General features: G+C 36.3%; 2 protein-coding genes across 5 annotated transcripts; one reads left to right on the top strand and one right to left on the bottom strand.

Moving 5' to 3' along the window:
• Window positions 1-41: 41 nt before the first annotated feature.
• LOC122036567 (ATP-dependent zinc metalloprotease FTSH 5, mitochondrial-like) lies at window positions 42-8,260 on the bottom strand. Of its 4 annotated transcripts, none has more exons than XM_042595936.1 (7): window positions 8,061-8,260; window positions 7,226-7,313; window positions 4,788-5,048; window positions 2,848-3,099; window positions 2,614-2,738; window positions 1,486-1,962; window positions 42-1,266 (listed from the first exon to the last, which is right to left on the bottom strand). In XM_042595936.1, exons 1-7 carry the CDS (start codon window positions 8,085-8,087, stop codon window positions 346-348), a joined length of 2,151 nt encoding a protein of 716 aa, XP_042451870.1. In that variant the 5' UTR covers window positions 8,088-8,260; the 3' UTR covers window positions 42-345. The 4 variants fall into 4 exon arrangements, with proteins under 4 accessions (XP_042451870.1, XP_042451887.1, XP_042451863.1 ...); XM_042595953.1 differs by having other exon boundaries at window positions 2,848-3,093; XM_042595929.1 differs by having other exon boundaries at window positions 2,614-2,741; window positions 8,061-8,259.
• A 799-nt stretch (window positions 8,261-9,059) lies between these two features.
• On the top strand, window positions 9,060-16,605 carry LOC122036559 (protein HEADING DATE 3B-like). The gene is made up of 4 exons (XM_042595919.1): window positions 9,060-9,723; window positions 11,721-12,697; window positions 15,259-15,310; window positions 15,398-16,605. Exons 1-4 carry the CDS (start codon window positions 9,505-9,507, stop codon window positions 16,370-16,372), a joined length of 2,223 nt encoding a protein of 740 aa, XP_042451853.1. The 5' UTR covers window positions 9,060-9,504; the 3' UTR covers window positions 16,373-16,605.
• The last annotated feature ends 916 nt before the right edge of the window (window positions 16,606-17,521 follow it).

The raw sequence follows: 17,521 nt of genomic DNA, 5'->3' as shown, positions 1-17,521 counted from the left end.
AGACCATAGTCACCATATAATATTCTTTGTAGCAGGAGTTCTAAGAGACAACAGAACATGAATTATAATTATAATTTAAAGGTACTGAACATTATTAGTATTACAGTAGACAGGTACCAATTCAAAATTTGGAAATATTCAGAACACCAAAGTTCTAGTTGTGTTCTTGTGTTAATCAGTGAAGCAGCAAATGAATGTTACACATACACACACAAGTTAAGCTGTCCATAATTGAATTTTTAACGTCATCTCTTTCTGTGGCCATCCTGTTTGTGCTTTCTGATGGTATAAATAACCTGCAGCATAAAAAACTATACATGCTGAAATGTAGAACATAATTTGTGACTAAGACCCAACTGCAGGCTGAGCAACTCCCTTAGCCTTAGCTGCTGCTTGGGCTGCGGCAGCGGCTGCAGCTGCAGCAGCTGATGCGGCTGCTGAGGGAGGCATTGTAGGTGCTGCTGGGGAATTCACTTGAGCAGGTGCCACTTCCTGATGTTGCTGCTGCGTGTGACTATTTACTTGAGCAAGTAAGTTCTTGATCTGTGCACCAGAAAGTGTTTCGTGCTCAAGAAGTGCATTGGCAAGAGCATGCAGCTCTTTGTTGTGGGTTGTCAATATAGTTTTTGCATTATTGTACGCCCTTTCCAGAAAAACCTTGATCTCCTCCTCAATCAATAGCCTTGTTTCGGTGCTCATGCTCCTGCCATTATCATCATAGTTGTGTGAAACAAAACCAACCAGCTTACTCATTCCATATTTTGTGACCATTGCTCTTGCAAGTTTAGTTGCCTGTTGCAGATCTGATGAAGCACCAGAAGTCACTTCATTCTCCCCAAATATTAGCTCTTCGGCTACCCGGCCACCCATGCACACATCAAGTCTTGCCAGCATTTGTTTCTTAGAGATGCTTGTCTCATCCTTCTCTGGCAACTGGGCAACCATACCAAGGGACATCCCTCGGGGCACAATTGTAGCTTTGTGGACTGGAAGGGCACCATCAGTGTGGACAGCAACAAGAGCATGACCACCTTCATGATAAGCTGTCAGCTTCTTGGATTCTTCAGAAATAACTGCTGATTTCCTTTCGCTGCCCATCATTATCTTGTCTTTTGCATACTCCAGGTCAGCCATTGTAACAGCTATTGCTCCATCCATAGCAGCCTTAAGGGCAGCAACATTAACCAAATTTGCAAGATCCGCACCTGAGAACCCTGGTGTACCCCTGGCAATTATCATCAGATCCACATCTTCTGCCTTCAAGACCTGCAACAGAACAAAGCTAAACAATTAGATATGCACTGCTGGGGAAGGCTAATGAGATATTGTCTCTCGTCTCTTTTAGTCATTTCAAATACTTTATCTGCAGGAATTCAATTTAGGCGTAAACAACAGGTAGAAAAGATCCCTAGATGAGATCTTAAAAAGTTGAGGACAGTAAAATGTGCTAATGCCTGTAAAGTACTAATAGGGAGATATGTATACCTTTGACATGTGGGATTCTAAAATCTGTCTTCTTCCCTCAACATCTGGATTGGGAACAACAATATGGCGATCAAAACGACCAGGCCTCACAAGAGCTTTGTCTAATGACTCTGGGAAGTTGGTTGCTGCAATGACAATAATGCCTTCGTTCTGCTTAAAACCATCCAGTTCAACAAGTAATTGATTCAGTGTCATTTTCATGTACTGTTGATCCTTGGGGTTGCGGCTCCCACCAATTGCATCAATCTCATCAATGAATATAATACAGGGAGATCTTTTCTTTGCAGCAGCAAAAAGATCCCGAACTCTCCTAGCTCCCACACCAACAAACATTTCTTCAAACTCGCTGCCACTGCATGAGAAAAAAGGGACACTGGCTTCCCCTGCGATAGCCCTTGCTAGCATTGTCTTCCCTGTGCCAGGGGGACCAACCAGCAACACACCTTTTGGAAGCTTCCCACCAAGACGGGTGAAACGCTAAAGCAAGCACCATAAATAACCAAAAAAAAAAAGGTTTCAATTCAATAAAACGATAAGCGTGAAGAGATGGAAGTTGACAAAAATTACAGAAAAAAAAAAAATCTTTGTTGTATTCACAAGAACAATGATATTGGCATTTCCCCTTGTGATGTACATAAAACAACAATTTTTTTGCATGCATGGAGTAATCTTCCATCATATTTACATAAATTCTTCACAATGTATGTAATTATTTGAAAGGCGCACTACAAGTTGAATGATTAGCTACACGTGCGTGCAAGCCACACAAATGGTTAAAAATTAAAATCATGAATTTATTGTTTTGCCCAATTGTATTCTTTTGTCATCCTATGTCTTGCCATTTTCTCATCTTTTCCTTCATCTCCCTGTTTTTTTGTTATATCTTTTACCTTAGTAGGTTTTGATATTTGTGGTTACCCAAAATGAGCACCTTTCCTCACCTTCTGTTAATAAGGTCTTCAGCTAAAAAAATCCCAGACTATTTTGGAAATAAATGTTATCAGAAAATCATAATTGACATCTCCAAAACGTACAAGAAACATGCACATAAATAGAAAAGGAACTTTATAGAAAAATAAAAAATACAACTAAACTTCAAAGGCATAGAATTTCAATTAAGCAGCAGACCTTAGGATCACGAAGGTAATGGACAATTTCCTCTAGTTCAGCTTTGGCCTCATCAACGCCTTTTACATCACTAAATTTTGTGCTAGAATCCATGCTTGGTTGAACCTCTTCATGTAGACCGAGGCCTGCTGAGGTTTACAACCCAAACGAAGTGTTTTATCCACTAAACTGGAACAAAAAAATTTTCATCTTCCACATAACAAAACAACAGCTTTAACTTTAAAGTAACCAAACCTTTACTGATTCCCCTATCCTCAATAAGTGCTCCAACACCAGATATTACCAGAAATGAGACTGCAAGAGTCCGAAATGTACGCCATAACTGCTCTTTAAAATTGCTGGATTCTGCAGTCACCATATGTATGGGGGCATTTGCAGTCCCAAGAATACCATCCTTTGTTGATAGGCCAGCATTCTTTAATGCTGGGATACTGTTATAGTTGGTTAAGAGCTCCTCCTCCCTTGCTGAGTTAGCAATGCCTACACCTATGATTAGTTAATAAAATCCAGCCCCAACAAGAAGGATAAAAACAAGAGCATGAATAGAAAATTCTCTCCATCCATTCTCCAGTAAAAAAAATCCTTTTAGACTAAAAAATTGACCACACAATGAGAGGGATTAACTTTTAGTTGTAATTTATGACTAGGCAAAATAGAACAGGATGATCATAGGCTAGAATTCAGCTGTTTTAGTTTATGGCTGAAAATCCAATGATTAACAATAACAAAGAGGATTTTTTTTAAAAAAAAAAAGAAAATATTGAAAGCTAAAACTTATAAATTCCAACAAAATGTGCATATACTTATTTGTGATGTCACTTATGTAAATTAATATACACTAAAAATTCCTGTACATTATAGCATATATGTTTCTGGAAAAGCATAACATGTATCTCAAACATGATTATCAAGATTATAATCCAGACTGTAGAAACCAACTATCTTGCAACCAGAATTTTCCTAGACGATGCGAACCCAAATTAGGTTTGAAATGGGATAGGGGTCAGAGAGAACTACAGCCCTCATCATTCCAAGAACTTACCTAAATCCTGACAAACTTAAGGGAATATATTTTGGTTCATATGGGAACTTTAAAGTGACATTCGTACAACTTAGACAATTGGCTTCAAATAGAGACATTCAGTTATACGCGAATCCTTTTTAACTTCCAGCAGACTTTAAAAAGTGTACACAACAGCATCCAGTCGAACCATTGCATGGTGTATGTGTGATTTATATTCTACAGATTTAAAACTTAATTATATCAGTAAGAGTACACAATGATATTACGATAAAATATTTAAGTTTGCATCCACAATTTTATATATGAAAATAATTAATCTACATGGTGATCATCATTGTAGAATTCGTCCTGACTAGTTGGGATCATCTATATGAATTTCATTCCTCAATTAAGCTCCCATCCAAAGCTATATTACTAGTTGGGGTCCACCAATAAACTAAACTCAACTCATTATTAAAAATAAAAGAAAAGATATTTTATTCCATGATAGATAAGACTTATCTATCACAAGATAAATCTCAAGTAGATTTTTCTATCATGAGACAAATATAAAAAATTCAAATTCTACAAAATTTCTCCTTACATCATTTTCAGAGAATCTTATATTCAGAACCTATCTCCTTATGTCACAGATCTCCTTATTTTCGCTATCTATCTCAATCTACCTTTCAACATCTTTCAAGATTTCCAGAAAGTTATTGCCAATTCATCACATAGGGTTCATATCTAAGATGAAGATGTGGCCCAAGCTAACCTTTTTCTTATGCTCTTGCACACAATGATCCAGTTTCTTTTTCCCCTATCCACAATTTCTTCTTTTTTTTTTTTTAAGAACTACCATCTTATGTTACTTTTGCAATTTTAAAGGAGAGAAAATCATTAAGTTCTGTGATCTGGTTTCATATTTAAGACAAATGTCAAATTGTGTTCATCATCATCAAGCAATTGTGTTAGTCCTAACTATTCGAATCCTGCTACACAGATCTTAACCATCAGTTGAACTTTATGAAGTCTATATCATGCTCACACTTGTGTTCATCAATGACTTACAGGGCAAGATTGCAAATCAACTTACAATATTTTTTTTAATTCTTGTTGATCAGATATAAATATAATTATGATAATAGTAACTGGATATTATTCTTCTTACCTCTTTGTAAAGTTTCCAGCAATGTACTTTGGTCCAACCTATCAACTTTCACTAATGCCTTAACATACTCAGCAAGTGCAGAAGGGTTTGAGTGCAGTGATGGCTGACTTTCAAAGAGTCTAATAACTCTTTCTGGATCATTTTTGTATAGCTCTTTAAGCAATGTTACATCATTCATGCCATCAGTATCTCTTACTCTTCGAGCAAAATTTCCAGCATAACTCGACTGGAACCTTTCATGGAAGTTTCCAATTCGGTCATCTGCAAGAAGAAAATGACAGAAAAAACTCAGAAATGTAACTGAAAATAGCAAGTTAACTTGCAACTGAAATACTACAATTCAATTTGTATAAGAATAAAGTTGAAGATATTCTACTTGTCTTTACTGATATTAGTATGATATAGATAACAAACATGAGAAATATTTATGATCAGATAAAACCATCCATTTGCATCTGACACAGCTGAAGCTATATTGTGCCCCTTGCTTTCTGGCCTTTGATTTATTATTTTCAGTTTTATCCAAGAGTAAACAATGGCTAGAACGCCTTTTGAGTGAGAAGCATAAGATACCATTGGCCAATTGGTTCACAGACATGGTAGTTCAGCCAAGTAGTCTAATTTACAAAATCAAAAAAACATCCAATGAAGTATACTATGTCTTTGCATTCAGATATCTAAGATTAAGATCAATGATGCTTGGAAGAAATCCTGTGTATATATTGCTCTCAACAATTTTTTTAGGAAATTGTGAAAATCTGTGCATATCAAATTATGTTTTTTCAATAAGCCACGTAAGGAACAAGGTCGACTGCAATTGTTTTCTTAAAATAGCATAATCACAATCTCATGAGAGCAAATAATGTAGATTGGGAATAAATTTAAATTTTAAATTTCGAAGTCAATTTTATCAGGTTGGGAACAATTTGAATTGTTTGGTAATTGATCTTTTTTGGGTAGTCGATTAATGCAAATTAATTCATTTCCCTTCATAATGCAACCTTAGATTAACCTCTCACTAAGTTGACCACTTTACAGAACAATTAGCATCAACATGATGCCTAACAGGGTTTAAACTCACAAATCATAACTCACTTTTGTTACCTATAGAAGCCAAAAGAAGAAATTGAACAAAATGAACATCATGATTTAAGAACCAAAACATCAGTTTAAAAATTGGCAAATCAATTAAAACTTCCACCGACACATGTACTTTTCTATTTATTCACAATTTGAAAGCTCATCAGCCTAGAGAGCTGATTTCTTTGTTTACTACTTGCCACTAAAGTGAGATTGCTACTTGCCACTATACTAATAGTCCTTCTGAGCTAATACAGGAGACATGTCAACAATAGGAATAAAATTACACTACGCAATAATTATTCTAAAATACTGTGAAATGCAGTAAATTCTCATTGTTCATTAATGAGTTCAAATTGTTCCATAACAGCATTCACGTTCAATTGTACAGTGGGAAAATTTTGATTTTATTGTTTTCTTATTTAATTTGTCAACTTATTTAACCACAAAGTTAATTTTCTAACTTGAGAATATGCTAATTTACAGTCTGAGTTTATTTTGTTATAAGTTGCATTTCTTCAGATTCAAAGTGCAAAAAGTAATTGATAAGAGTGGGAGCGTAAAGAGCAAGATCAAAGCAAGAAAAATTCAATAAAAAGGAGGTCTATGGTGTGTCAGGACACAATGAGGTTAATTAAATTTCAGGAAGAAGCACAAGGAAGATGATTTCTATTCATCAAAAATAAAAGGAATGAAGGAGAGAGAAAACAGAACATGGATAGGAAGGGAGACAAAATGTGGGAGAGCAGAAGCACTACGAAAAAGATGATTTGGAGAGAGAAGAGAGAATATAGATGGAAAGGGAGACAGTGTGGGAGAGGAACAAGAAAGAAGGAGAGAGAAGGCAATAAAAGGATAGACCATAGCTTGCGTGGATGATGATATTGCATGGAAACTGAAAAAGAAAAGAACAATTAGGGTTTGCAAGGGAAAATAGGTGAAAATATTAGGTTTGCATGTGGGGATTGGTTGAACTGTTCAAAAGGAAGGAAAGAAGAGCATTGAATTGCATGAGCAAATTCTAACATTTGACTAACCATTCGACCAGGAACAAAATCTCAGTCTCTATATACGTGAATTGAACAATTGCACCTGGGCCTGAATCATGATCTTGATAGTGGTTGAGGTTTTTCAATGAATTGAGTCTTCGAGAAGGTCAATTCATTAATAAAAACAGAGAGACACAACTAGCCGGTAGAGGGACAGATAAGAGAGTAAATACTGGTTCCTTTTTGAATAGTCCAGTACCTAGTTATTGCAGTGCCATGCTTCTAAGCCAATATTTAAAAAATAAACGGAGAATCATAGATTGTACTAAGATTTCTCCTGGATTTAATAAGGCAATATGAATCACATACCAATACCAGCTTCAATCTTGTCTGTCACACGATGAGATTGAGATCTTCCATAAACATGTGAACGCCCCAACAATTGTTGTTTTCCAAGCTGTTGCAACCAGCAACAACCAAGATTATAAGAAAAAAAATAAAAACAAAAACACATACCTCAATATTATCCACCTAGGATATTAATGGTGTCAGCATAGAAACAACTTTTATGATAACGCTCGAGAAGCAATAGCAACAAAACATTCTAATTGACGCACAGCAGAGAATGCTTAAAAAACCATGGAAAAAGAAGTCACGACAATATATTAGAGTAATATTAACAAAAACTGTTAGTTCAACTGAACAGCATATGATGAAGCATCACAAGACAAAATAAAACAATCTATTAATGTCTAACTAGGTCCTAATCCATAGTGTTGGGTCAAAAACATTAAGGCAACATACTTGAAGATTAGGAGTCCATGATAGTAACTAAAGTCAATCCTGTTAGGATTTGCTCCTTGATCGAAAAGAAAATAAGGCCACACAAGAGGAACGAGACATAAGTTGTAAGACACCTTCAGTTGTCAAAAGCCCCCAACCACCTTCAGTTGGTCTATAATACAAGGCACTTGACCCGAACAGTTAAACATCCAAAACCAAGTACCCTTAACATTCTGAAATTTCTTCGATCTAAAAAAAGGGGAGCCCCAATCTAGAGATGCAATCACACTAAACTCCCAAAGGACCAAGAGGATCACACAAAATAGAAAACAAATCTGGAGTTTTCACTAAGAAAAAAATCTGGAGCGACCCTCGGATACAACGAGGAAAGTCAATCCGCGTAGGGAACCTTAGATGTTACCTTCGCGAGGACGCGCCTCCAAGCCATGGTTAAACTGGTGGTTCGATAGAGTTGTTGAGAAGCTTGTGCCGACGACCGGAGAAGGGATGAGCGAGACAGAGGAGGAAAAGGAGGTGCACTGCCGAGTGCCGACGGCGGTGATAGAGGGTGAACCCCAAACGGAACCCTTGACTCACTCGAGAAATGAATTAATGGAAAAATGCAGAATACAAATTATAACTTTACCGTCTTTACTATTTTGTATTTTATTTTAAAATATATATATTTTAGCAATAAAATGAAATATATTAAGGGCAAAAGTAAAAAAAAAAATCTCACTCTTTAGAAAATGATATAAATATCCTCGCTTCTAACACATATATGTTTTTCACACCTCCATCTCCCATCTAAATTTTAATTTTAGTATTAGGTCATTAATATAGTGAATCTATATTTTAATTCCAAATAGTATTATAATAATATAATTTGTAGTTGTTATAATTATAATACTTATATTCATAATTGTTATAATCATAACTATACCTTATAACTAATCATTACGATTTTATAGATATCTGACTAATTCATAATTTAGATGAAAGATACATGTCTCAAGAACAAATACTATATCGAAAGATAGTTGATTGTACATGAGATGAGACTCACTTTTTTAATTAAAAAAATAAATAGGATGTCATTTGATGATTAAAAAGAACTTTCTTCTCTTGTTTATATATTAATGAAAGGTTAAAATTAATAGTCATTAATAATTTATCTTTTCTATATTAAATTAAGGATAGATTGATAAAAATACTAGGCGATCAAATCGTCTTATACCACCCTATAATAATGGAAGGTCAAAAGACCCTGAAATTTGTTGAGAAACGTATTTTTCCTCATTATATTAAATATGAAATAGATTTGTCCATCCTAGTAATATTATTATATAATTTAAATTTATTATTTGTAATTTTCAAATTTACCTCGCATACTTTGCCTGACTGAATTTGCCTACTTCTATTAACAGAGTTGAAGATCCAGAGCGCGCACACGCCCTTTCCGGAAACTTGCTTTCCCGGCCCTTATGAACTCTCTTGTCTCTCCCTTTTGGATTGCGTTACGGCTTACGACTTCCCCACCAATTGTCGGATCGCTGTTGCAGATCTTCCTCGTCTGGATACCCTTCTCCAGATTGCCCAATCCGTTTCCAATGTGGATTTTGACTACCAGATTTGATGCTCCAGGTACTCTTTACCTTCTCCACTGACGCGTGCTGTCCAAAAGTTGGGATTTTCTTGACCGGAATTAGCTGGTTTTGTTGGGAGATTGGTTGTCGATCTGCAGTTGTTCGCAGCTATTGTTGACGATTGCTTCTTCTCAGTCGATTAACTAGGGTTTCTCTGACGGCGATGCGTTGATTCAGCAAGGTTTATTGGGTGTATAAGATTTGGGGGAATCGAGTGCTATGAAAGGGGTGGAGGAGGATAAGATCACAGGGCCTCTCTTTCCGAGGCTCCATGTTAATGACACTCATAAAGGGGGTCCGAAGGCTGCCCCAAGGAACAAAATGGTGTTATACGAGCAGCTCAGCATTCCTTCTCAAAGGTTCAACTCGAGCTCCTCCACCATGCCATTTCCTCCTTGCCACTTCAACAATTCGGTCCCTTCCCTTTCCTCGAGTCAGGTTGGAACAATTAACTTCGGCTTTCAGCCACCTTCTAACCTGTTCTGTTTGTTGAACTGCTTATTTTCCTGCTATGATGCATCTATTCCTGTGCGTGTTTCCTTGTTTAAATTACGCATCTGTGTAATGCTGGAAATTAATTAGATTGTTTCCATTAGAAGTTGAAATGCATGCAGCTGGAATTTTCACATTTGTTCAAAATGAACTCAGACCTTGAGAAGAAACTAATAATTGCATATGATTTTAAAATTTATTGTGTTTGAAATTTCAGGTGGAAATTAATGTCTATGCACATTGTCAAATATCATGCTCTCATTCTTCTTGATCTAAACGAACTACAAACTTATTCCATGATAACTATAAGGAGGATAATGACCTTGCCTTCACGGATGATTATCATGACAACATGAGGGAGGGAGGAAATCAATTTCCTTGGATTATGTTATTGAATGAATAGGAAGGGAGAAGAATAAGCATCCTTACATCAGAAATAAATAATCATGAGTTTTCTTCTCATATGCACTCACATATAATAAGTTTAGCTAGCACCTGCCTAAATTTATCACTCTTTAAACCATAACAACTATAAACCTAAATCTGATATTTGGGCCAATCAATCATAGGTGTATATTTACACTTGATCGTTATAAGACTTTATAAACTCTTCCATTTAATTCTCTTGTTGCTGTGCGTGCTATTGTTATTGATGTCGGTAAGCATGTCAAGGCACCAAAATCCCATGTTGCTCAGGTTTTTGTTCTCGCCTAAGCGAAGTTGTTTAACTTTGGTTCTTGTCCAAACACAAGTGTGAGTTTGCAAAGTAACAACAACAGCACTTGACGGCTTCATCGCCCTGCAAAGTCTTGGATTGCTTCTCATCTCAGAATTAAGATTTTCATAAAGCCACCATGGGAGACCCATCCTCATTTTTGTAACAGGTGCTGCTTTGCCTCGCATTTGTTCCTCATGCATACAAGTTTGTTGCTACCTTGTAACACCCAACTTTTGCAATCTTTCAATGAGTTTATCACAGTTGGCATCGTGCATTCATCACATCTATCAGAGATATCTCGCTGTCCCTAGGGCCATGGTGATGGTAAGAAGTGGGACAAGCTCTCTAGATAACGAGGGTTCAAATCTCATCCAAGGCACATTTCACCACGGAAGTTTGAAAAACTTATGACGCTGGGCTATCCGACATGACTCATTTGCATTTCCTGATTTATTTTAATAGTCAGTGGGTAACTTCTGTAGGGTCAGATTGGTCACCTCCAGGATTAGTCGGATTATAAGAAATGTATAACTAGATTTTTTTAAAAAAAAATCTTGTTGCGGCCAACTTGACAAATCATCAACACTGATGAAGTTCTATATCTTGCAGCAACTCTGATTAAGCCATTCTCACCCTCCCTTCTAGAGTCATGTGTTAGTAAGATTCGGGTATGAGTACCCAATATGCGTGTGCATCCAATGACTATTCTCGAAAAGTGTTACACACTATTAACAAGGACATAGGATGTCCACTCTCAGTGTGGTTGCCTAGTGTCAATATCTGACATGGATACAATGGGGATAAATGACGAGTTCAAGTATCTCAGCTAGTGCCTATGCTCTTCATTGTTAGGTGACGGTCACCTCTTAGAGCCGAGAGAACCTATGTCTTCCGACTTGGTTAATTGCTTGTTCTCACCTCTCTTATTATTGAGACTTTTCATTGGTATTCCAAGGTCATGTCATATCAATATAGGTATTAGGCCAACCAAAGAATTTGATTAGTAGATAGTATATCCTAAGCAACAAAATTGATTTTGAACCTGCAAAGAAATCTCTCTCAATTTAGTGAGATATTCTCTCTCTTTTGTAGAATGCCAAAAATCTTACTTTCCATTGTTTCCAATCTATGGTATAAAGTTGGACCTTTTTCTCATGTTCCTTGTATTTTCAGAATATGTCAAACATTGATCATTGTTGATTATTAACTAGCATTTAACTTTTAGGGATGCGGTCAGCAGAGGAAGATGCTTTCTCCTTTTCGAATGACCTCTCAAATGCCTGTTCATGCTGCAGAAAAGGCTGGAACATCTGATGGAATGAACCTGGTTGGGAAAAGGATGGAATTGTACAGGAAATCCATTAAGCAAGTTAGTTCTGAGAATCTATTTGGCACAGGATTAGTTGCTGAATATAGATCACAAAGACAAGAAGACCCTAGTATGAAAATTCCTTGTGAGAATGTTTTAGATGATGCAGAGGATACTGATGTTCGTACCTTCGATCAGTTGGAAAGTGTTGCATTCTTGAAAAAGGATACACATATGACAAGTCCAATGTTAACTGCCTCCATTTCCCACAAACTGCAGAAGAGTCTTACATCTGATAATTATTTATATCGAGGCCTTAATTTGGATCAGAAACCTTTGGAAGAAACATATATTGCTGAAGTTAGTTGTTCTCAAAGTACTCACATGAAAGATCTTAAAGAAACTTCACCAATTGAAAAAACAAAGGAAACAAAACAAAAGTCTCCATGCAATGAAATGACTGACCTACGAAACAGTTCGAAAGACTCTGCAGTTAGAATTGACACAAATAATTTTCATTTAGTTGAGAAATTTATGAATGAGAAAACGGGATTATGTCAAGAAAATGGCGATCAAGGCAATTTCCATACTTTAAATGGCATTGCTATTTGTAATGGTGGTAAATCTTCAGAGGCCAAAAGCGAGCTATATCTCAATTTGTCACCTAGAAAAAATCCTAGAACTTCTAATTTGTCTAAGAACTGTTTTAATGAGGACAATCCCAAGAAAAAAGGGTCACTGGTATTCGATGATGTAGAGAGGCAAGATGATGATGATGATGCATATGAACCCTCAATGGCAGGGACAGAATCAAGCTTGGATATTTCCCCATATGATATTATTGCAGTAATTGGCACAAAGCCCTTTGTTAAGGCCCGAAGAGCTATTGTCAAGTATGTATACCCTTTTCTTTGTTACTATTTGCTCAACGTTCACATTATATGACAATCTTTATCGATAATATATTCTGGGTATCCATATTCTCCATTGGAATTTACTTTGCTAATTGGTTAATTTGGTGTTTATTTTTCCAGCTCATTAGTGAAATCCAATTTATATGTTTTGAAATGGTGCATTTAGGTGTTTAAGCCACTCTTGATCTTAAAAAAACTTCATTCAATTTGGTCATATGGATTACATTAAACTGAAATATATATACATATATAGAGAGAGGTTTTATATGCTACGGATCGGGTCGTACGGACCTGCGTCGTGGACTCGAGAGTCGAGGCCCGAAAGTGATCCAAGCGCCTCGACTCTAACTCACTCGGGGCGCCTGGATCACTTCCGAGCATCTCGACTCACTCAAGTCTGCAGCGCAAGCCAGAAGCCCGGTTCGCAGCATATCAAATCTATATCTATATATATTGTAATGTTATCTTGTGCACCACACACTGCACAACTGTGCGTGACTGTGCGAAGCACGGGTTCTTTCTTTTTCTTTATAATTTTTTTCTTTATTTTTTTAGCTTGCGGTTAATCCATTTAAGATTTTGTCTTTAGAATTTAGGGGTTGAGTTATAGTATTAAACACACAAAAATTTTCAAACCAATACAAGGTGTGTGACATAAGGTGAGCAGCATATCAAAGGTGACTTGCTCATCCCAAACGCCCCTCACCACTGGCCCACAGTGAGATGAAGAGAGTAAATCATGATGACCAAATGAATTCTTTAGGTAGGAAGGCTTTTATTTTTGAAGGAATTATTCTCCCGGGGATTCGATCTCTCTCATGTAGCAATTTACCATCTAAGTACCAACTAGATTATGCCCGTGAGGACAATTGAAGTGATAACATAATCAAACTTTAGGGTCACCTAGAAATTTTTTTTGAAGAGTTAACTCTTTTCTGAGACTGATTATCTATTCAACCAAACTTGTCCTTGTGATCCATCCTGAATAAGTTAGATACTCCTCCCCTGTCAAACTGTCACCCTGTGAATCATAATAGGTGCTATTTTAAGCGTCTTTGTGATGGGTTTGTCTTGTCCGATACAATTGAATTAATGAGTCAATTGGCTATTCGTCCAATGAGATTCGTTCAACCTCTGGCCAAAAACACATCATTAGTAACCATGCAGATGGATCTATCATTTTTAGTAGTCATGGAATTTTGTGGCAACCATGGAGATATACTCGTTTTTGGTAGAATTAGCATGCCTAGTTCATAATTTAGTTAAGCAAGCTCATTATATTCCAATTAAAGTCGTAGCCTTGAGGAGAAATTAATGCATGAAGCTAGCTCATCCCTTGAAAAGACTTACACTGCTTTTATAAAAAGCAATGCGTAGGTAGCATCCATTTGGATTGCCACAGTGATTATGCACTATGCTAGCGCATGTGCAGATCCATATATGATTATTATTAAAAATAACAAACAATTATAATATTTAAATAATTGTAAAAGTTTTATCAAAATAAAAACTAAATAACATATTTAAAACATATTGATCAGTGAAATTCGCAAATATTGTTTAACGATCACTAATATGCAAAACCTTATACAATTTTTTGCTGTCATCATGTCTTTAGTCATCTCTCCTCATTTTGTTGTTCTTTATGTCTGGATTTAATTAATGAAAAACTAACCAATCATCTTTTTCACTAGTCTATTACTGTGGTATCAAGTTGGACTGAACTAATAAATTAGTCTTAGTTCAAGTCAATTAAAATTATAAGTCAAGTACAATTACACATACTTAAGTGAACATACGAAAAGTAGTGGGGTAGTTTCTCCACATTCTCATATGAAATTCCTTTTAAAATATTGATAAATTCTACACAGACATAACTACTGCATTAAGAATCAACTCTTTATGCAATTCAAGTATAAAACAGGCGTACAAGCATATCTTGGGTGTAAATAACTATTTTCAATCTGATATGATGTGTGAATGCGATTGTTATTTGCTAATCTCCTATGCCCTGTATAACTAGATTGACTCTAAATCTATATTTCTGTAGCTTAATTTTGTCTGCAATCAAATTGGCACAGGTTAATAAACAGAGGTTGCTGTCATATTTATTAGAACTGATTCCTCATTTTACTAATAGCACATATTCAATGAATTAGCCCATTCTATGTCAAATTGTGAATAGATGAAGTTGTCTTGAAAGATGCATGGGTTTGTGAAAACTTTGAATTGTATTTCCTTGCATTAATCTCAATATATACAAGATTGCCTAGGGAAATAAAGTTGTCAAATATTTTTTGTTCACCGCAAATTACAAGGAGCTATGCCATAACCAAGTACACTTTTTTATATGTTTCTTAATGTAGGTGAACTGTGAAGATGATACGAGAATCAATTTAAGCTTCAAAAGTCATTACCTCCATTTGATATTGATGATTGGGCTTTTATTCTGTGCCCACAATACTTTTTAAATTTTGCTATATCATTTTGGTGAGTTTATCTTTGTATGTTTTGCTTCAATTGTGCCTTTTTCTTTTCAGTCAGCAGAGGGTGTTAGGAATACAAGTTTCTGAGCTTCACAGATTAATAAAGGTCAGCTTTAGCAGCCTGTGCTATTTATTGATCATCTTTTCCGTTTAGTTTATAAACGGACAATCCATAATATTCTACCTGAAACAGGTTCAGAAGTTGATAGCTGCATCTCCTCATTTACTTCTTGAAGCCAATTCTTCTTTGAGCAAACCTTCAGTAAAAACTCGGCACGATACTAAATCACTTCAATACAACAGAAATTCACAGTCAGTGGAATTTAAGAGACTAGATGAGCTTTGTAAAACGAACCATAATGTGGAGCAGCCAATGGAGGATGGAATATCTGGAGTCCCAGTTCTCCCTGCATGTGTGGATGGATCCAAAAGGGGTCCTCAAGATCAAGTCCCAAATATCAGAGCACACTCTGTTATGCCTTCAGCTGTGCAAATTTCTTCTGACCAGATGACAAATCCTTGGTGTTTTTCTCCCTTGGCAAACCGATGGTTAGTTCCAGTTATGTCACAATCAGATGGGCTCGTTTACAAACCCTACTCCAGACATTGTCCACCTCCTAATGGCTTCATGCCTCCTCTTTATGGAGGCTGCAATCCTCTTGGAGTCTCTCCTCCGAGCAGAGACTTTATAAACGCTGCTCATGCTGTTCCAGTATCTCATCAACTGCCAAACATGGTTCTGCCTGGACAGCCCACAATGTCATCTCCCTATTTTCCCATCCCTTACAGCTTCCCACCTTCCAACCCAATCATCACAAGTTCTACAGTTGAGCAGGCTAGTAATCTGTCTAGTTCCCAAGTAAATGGGAAGACCGGTCAGCTCTCTCGACGCTCACATAACATGCTTCATCATTTGAGGAAGGATGCACTTGTTGGCAATCCTAGGAAGTTTCAGCTATCTAAGAAGAGTGAGTTGCAAGGAAGTACAGCAAGTAGTCCCTCTGAGAAGGCAAATCCAGAAAATAGATGTCCAGTCCCTCCTTTGCCTGCTGCTCCGGCAGCTAGCAAGGATAGCCAAACACGCATTATTAAAGTTGTGCCTCACAATGCTAGGTCTGCTACCGAGTCAGCAGCGAGGATTTTCCAATCAATTCAGGAAGAGAGGTAGCAGCACGACCCATGATCAATTCAGCGATCGAGTTCAATTTGCTTGTCAATTTCAATGGTTCGTGAAAGAAGCTTTAGCACAACATATGAACTTATGCATTATCTTATAGGTACCGTAATAGTATAATTCTATGTGCATGTACGAGAGTTTCAATATCGACCCTGTTTCAATTTAAACTTGGCTCTAAATGTTCTTCCAGTTGAGGTGAAAGGTTATCGGTCTCGCTTACAGTCTGTGGTTTGTCACCCTCATAGTCATGGAAAGTGTTTGAAGGTTCACAGATTTCAAAGTGCAATTTTTCCCGCATAAACATTAGAATAAAAAATAACCAAGATATCAAAAAAAAGGAGCAACAACTAATAACATTCCGGTTTCAAGATATTGGTGTCACTGGAAATCATTGCTCATAACTTTCAGGTTTCAAGAGTATTGAGAGAGAATCATTAGGGCAACAACAAAGGTTAGAAGGATCTATATAGAGAGAAAAAAAATTAAGAAAGATGACAGCCTAAGAGCAGTGATGAGCTGATAAGAGGGTGGCAGGATAACTCTTGATAACGATAATCTTGTGGCAAAAAGGTAATGCACTCATCCTAGATACCCCTCCACGCCAATCCCAAAGCATTTTGAAGAAAGGTAAATCACAATGACCGAACAACATCTCTTTAGATGGAAAAAATTTTATTTCCTAAAAAATTATTCCTCCAAGATTCGATCCTTATTCTCATATAACAATCTATCATCTAAATATCAACTTGACTATGCATATAAATCTTTCGTCAATGATATGTCTTTTAAAAACACAACCTTCAAACGTGAAATGACTTCCTATGTTTAGATAAGGTGAGAAAAAGTTCATTAACGGAAGGAAAAGGGAGGAAAATCAAGGGAAAGGAAAGTAAAGTATTTAGAGCATCCACGGTCATGGATACCCTCAAGGAGATCCTTCAATGTCACATCAACGTCATGTCAAAAATAAAAAAACATATACATTTCTCTCCACTATAAAAAAAATCTCTCAACTTCTTCTTATTATCTCACATTTTTCATTATATATTTTCTTATCTCTCATTTATATGTTACCATATATATAATTAAATTTTTATAAAATATAAATCTATAAATTGCTAACACATGAAATAACATTAA

Source organism: Zingiber officinale, chromosome 1A (assembly GCF_018446385.1).
Source record: "Zingiber officinale cultivar Zhangliang chromosome 1A, Zo_v1.1, whole genome shotgun sequence".
Taxonomy (NCBI): Eukaryota; Viridiplantae; Streptophyta; class Magnoliopsida; order Zingiberales; family Zingiberaceae; genus Zingiber; species Zingiber officinale.
The sequence above is the reverse complement of the archived record's forward strand: the minus strand, read 5'-3'. Positions and strand labels throughout refer to the sequence as shown.